This window comes from Myotis nattereri (genome assembly GCF_964212035.1).
Source record: "Myotis nattereri genome assembly, chromosome: 3".
In the NCBI taxonomy this organism is placed as follows: Eukaryota; Metazoa; Chordata; class Mammalia; order Chiroptera; family Vespertilionidae; genus Myotis; species Myotis nattereri.
This window is the reverse complement of record NC_138077.1, coordinates 216,312,007-216,316,321: the sequence shown is the minus strand read 5'-3', so window position 1 is coordinate 216,316,321 and position 4,315 is coordinate 216,312,007. Positions and strand designations below refer to the sequence as shown.

Here is a 4,315-nt window from a genome sequence, read left to right as displayed (position 1 = left end):
GGGAGTTAGGGGTGGTCTCTGGGGCTCATAGGAGCCTATTATTCTTGGAGGCTTTGGGGAGCCATCAGGACCCAGCCCCAGAGTGGGGTCAGGTGAGCCAAGTGGGGTCCTCAGAGATGCTGGGGCTCTTGTGGGGTCCTGGGACGGATTCCCAACAGCCACTGCACCCCAACTCCCGCTGTGGGCGGGGACCCAGCATGGAGCATGGACAACCTAGTCATCGGCCAGGGGCCCGAGAGGGAAGGTGGCTGGGTAGGTGACGGTGGCCGGCGCGGCACTGGTGGGCGGCCGGGTCAGGCAGTGCAGACTCCCGGTCCTGAGCGCGCACTGCACAGGCCAGAGCACCACGCAGAAGAGCGCCAGCAGCAGGGCCGTGATGAGCGCCAGGCGCTTCCAGTCCCCGCAGCGGGCCCAGCAGCGGGCGAGGCGGCCCCGGCGGTGGCCGGTGGGGCTGGGGCTGGGGACGGGCACCGCGGGCTCAGCGGGCTTGCTCAGGCCCACGTCCACGCACACAAAGCCGGGCGTCGCCAGGCCGGGCGCAGAGGGTGGGAGGCAGCAGCACAGCTTGGTGCCCTCCAGCCACACGGGCTCCTCCTGCCGCAGGTGCGCCGGCATCTTGGCCTGCAGCTGGCGGCTGGTGCGCAGTGCGGGGGCCCCGTCGGCGGGCACGGTGGTGGGCTGCCGGCAGAACGGGCAGGGCACAGCCTCACTGCCGGGCCGGCCAGCTGGCTGGGCAGCCGCCAGCCGTGCCAGGCACTCCAAGCAGAAGACATGGGTGCAGGACAGCTCCTTGGGCGTCTTGAAGATGTTGTCGTAGCCCGAGAAGCAGATGGAGCACTCCAGCGGGGAGGCCACCTTCTCCGAGCCGGGGGTCCCAGGGGACCTGAGGCCGCTGACCGAGCCGGGGGACCTGGGGCCACTGACTGAGCTGGGGGATCTGGGGTTGCTGACCGAGCTGGGGGACCTGGGGTTGCTGACCGAGCCGGGGGACCTGGGGCCACTGACTGAGCAGGGGGACCTGGGGCCACTGACTGAGCAGGGGGACCTGGGGCCACTGACTGAGCAGGGGGACCTGGGGCCGCTGACCGAGCCGGGGGATCTGGGGTTGCTGACCGAGCCGGGGGATCTGGGGTTGCTGACCGAGCCGGGGGACCTGGGGTTGCTGACCGAGCCGGGGGATCTGGGGTCGCTGACCGAGCTGGGGGATCTGGGCACGGGGGCCGTGGGGCTGCTCAGGCTGGGGGGCGGCATGGCCGTGTGCCACACCTGCTGGCGAGCTGACATGGCTCTGGGCTGTGGGACAAACAGAGATGACTGTGAGTGACCTCAGGCTGCCCCTTCCTGCCTGTCCCTCTCTCCTTTGCACCTGACCCAAAGGTCCCAGGAAGGACACTGCCCACCTGCGGGTGCCACCTGCACCCTGTCCTACCCCCTCCAGCGCCTCACGCTGAGGCTGGGCAGCGTCTGAGTGCTGGGCCCGAGCAGCCGGTTGGGTCTGTGGACGGACGCCATGTGCACAGGTGTCGTGCCGACTGCCAGGGGGACGCCTCAGGCTGGCCCTGCCCTGGCGGTGCCCCTGGCAGAGGTGCAGGTGACCATCAATGGGCCACAACAGTTACTATTCCCATGGCGGGGCCAGGCCATGAGACATCACGGCCATGAGTCGAAAAGGCAGCTTGGAGGGTGGGGGACTCAGCCAGGTCACCCGCCAGCCGGCCTGGGCTCTGGGTCAGGGGAAGTGGGTTTGAACATGGATCCCAGTGTAGGCACCTGGCTGGGTGCCCGGCCTGGCTGGGGAGGTCAGGACGGGGTCTGGGGCTGAGCCAGGGGGTCTAGGGGAGACGGAGAGGCCTGAGTAGGGCGGAGGCTGGTGGTCTGAGGAAGGTTTGTGTCCCAGCCGTGCCCCGAACCTGAAGGGGCAGCCTGTCTGCTGGTGGCAAGGGCCTGAGTCAGCCCTCGGCCCAGAGGGGAGGGGGATACACGGGCCTCTGTCCTGCGCCCGGCACACAGCTGCCCCTCCTGGCCCATCCTGCTCCCATGGGGACCCTGTCTCCGTCTCCTTCGCCGGGCTCAGGTGACCAGCCTGCTGACCAGGGCTCTGCCCAGCGCTGCCCCTGCCCCTCCACTGGGCCTAGGCCTCCACCACCGGCAGCCACCTGGTGGGCAGAGGAGGCCAGGGCCTTTGGGAAGACCCTGGCCCTGGCCCCGTGGAGCTCAGGAGGCCCCCCGAGGCGGCCCCGACCCTGACTTGCTGGTCAGCCCGGGGGATGACTCCAGGATGACAGGCCATGGAAGCTCCCCATCGCTGCCCCATGACTGAAGGCCTGAGTCGCGGTGACATCACGGTGATGTCACGAGTGCCCCCACATCCCAACATGGGATGTCACCGTTGCCTGGGGCAGGGTAGCTGCGGGTCAGGCCGCGGCCGTGGCCAGGTCTGGGGGACTGGCTGTCCTCCCCTGGCCGGTGTGCCCACATAACCGGTTCCTTGGCACTGAGGCCCCACCCTGAGGAGCTGCCCCACCCTGAGCCAGTCCAGGTGAGAGGTGAGAGCCGGCTGAGCGGGCCTTACCTGGCGGCCGGGAGTCAGCGGGGCTGGGGCATGGTGCTCCTGGCCGGCCGGGGCCAGGCTCCGAGACTCCTCGCTCTCCACCACTGCTCTCCTCCGGGCCAGGCCAGCCTGTGCTCCACGGGCAGGTGTGCCTCCTGGGCTGGTCGCCAGCTGTCTCGGTGGCCCTGGCTGGCAGGTGCGCCTCTGCGTGTTCCTGGCAGGTGGAGGGCAGGGGTTGCGTGTCTCCCAGGTGTGCGTGCTGAGACAGGTGTGAGTCCTCTGGCTGGGTCCCGGCAGGTGTATTTATGGACTCAGGTCATGCTGGCCGGAGGCGTGGCCTCGGCCTCAGGATTGGCTGGCCTCCCGTCCTCTCCCTGGCGAGCCGGGAGCAGAGGGTGGGGTGGAGCGGAGGTCAGTGAGGCCTCCACAGCCTGGGCCGGTCTGGGGTGGCGCCTGGAGCAGCCGCTGAGCTCCTGGGGCCTCCCAGCCCCCCACTCTGCACCTCAGCCCAGGTCCTCACACCCTGTGATCTCACTGATGTCCCCTCCACAGTCCTCGCTCCTGCCCCCCCCACCTCATGTACACGACCCGCTGACATGTGTGTCCATACGTGTCACCCCATGTTCACACGCATGGCTCTCCAGACCTGGGATTCTGCTGCCCCTGGTCCCGCCCCACAGCCTCTGGGTCCAGGGACTGGGTGAGAGGTCAGGGCTGGGAGCACCCCCAAGGAGCAGGGTCAAAGGAAAGGATGCCTCAGGAACCAGGAGGGTCACAGGACTCGTTTGGGGTGACCGCTGGGGGAACCCTGGGTCACATGTGAGGGACCCTGGAGCCCAAGGAAGCCCTCGACCCCCGGGGGGGCTGGAAATCTTCCCAGGGGTAGGAGCGGTTTCAGGCAGTCAGCGTGGGTCCTGCAGACCTCGGGGCCGGTGGGGGCCTGGGGCCAGGCTGAGGGGCCGGGGTTTACCCAGTGGCACAGACTGCACCCCTCACCCACCCAGTGCCCGGACGTCCCCACACCTGACGCTGCCCCCCAGCCCTGCAGTCGTGGCAGGTGGCCCCTCCCCTCTGAACGGTGCACACCTGGGGCACTCAGGGCGTGGGCCCCGCTGCGGACACGTGACCCGACCTTGCACCTGGTGGGGGTGCTGAGCATGGGAGGCTCGGAGTGGCGTCCATCCTGGCCGAGGGCCTGCCTCACACCCGCTCAGCGGGAGGCCTGGGACCCCCGACTGCCCAGCTCCAAGCACTAGAGAGCTGAGACCACAGGGGTCAGAGGTCAGCATGAGGACCGCCAGCCCGAGGAGGTGGGTGCACAGAGCAGGCTGCCTGGGCAGGGACCCCAGGAGGGGCAGCCACGGGGCAGGGAGATGGGTGCCGAGGCTCCCGTAAGGAGGCTGAGGGTGGGTGACTGGAGTCGGGGGGGTGGGGGGGGGGACGGGCAGCACCTGTCCCTGGAGAAGGGAGACCTGGCCTCCGAGCGCGACCAGGTGCCTGAGGGGGGGTCCCAGTGAGATGCCTGGCGAGGGGGGAGCTCTGAGAGGGGGGGGGCCAGAGAGGGGGTGGGGGCCAGAGAGGGGGTGGGAATTCTGCAAGAGGTGGGGGCTCCCTGTAGGGAGCCGCCCGGGTTCCCATGGGGACTGATTCCAGGAAGTGCCCGGTCCTTCTGCTCCGAGAACCTGAGGCTCCTGGGAACATCCCAGCTCTGAGGTCATCGGGCTCCTGAGGACAGTCAGTGGCCAGAGGCGAGGGGCGAGGACG

General features: G+C 69.3%; 1 protein-coding gene across 1 annotated transcript; it reads right to left on the bottom strand.

The window, feature by feature from the left end:
- Positions 1-213: 213 nt before the first annotated feature.
- Positions 214-1,284, bottom strand: RNF223 (ring finger protein 223; the record flags this gene model as incomplete). Its single annotated transcript, XM_081087614.1, has 2 exons — positions 214-910; positions 1,073-1,284. The coding sequence occupies 2 exons, from the start codon at positions 1,282-1,284 to the stop codon at positions 214-216; spliced, it is 909 nt and encodes a 302-aa protein (XP_080943740.1).
- Positions 1,285-4,315: the final 3,031 nt, after the last annotated feature.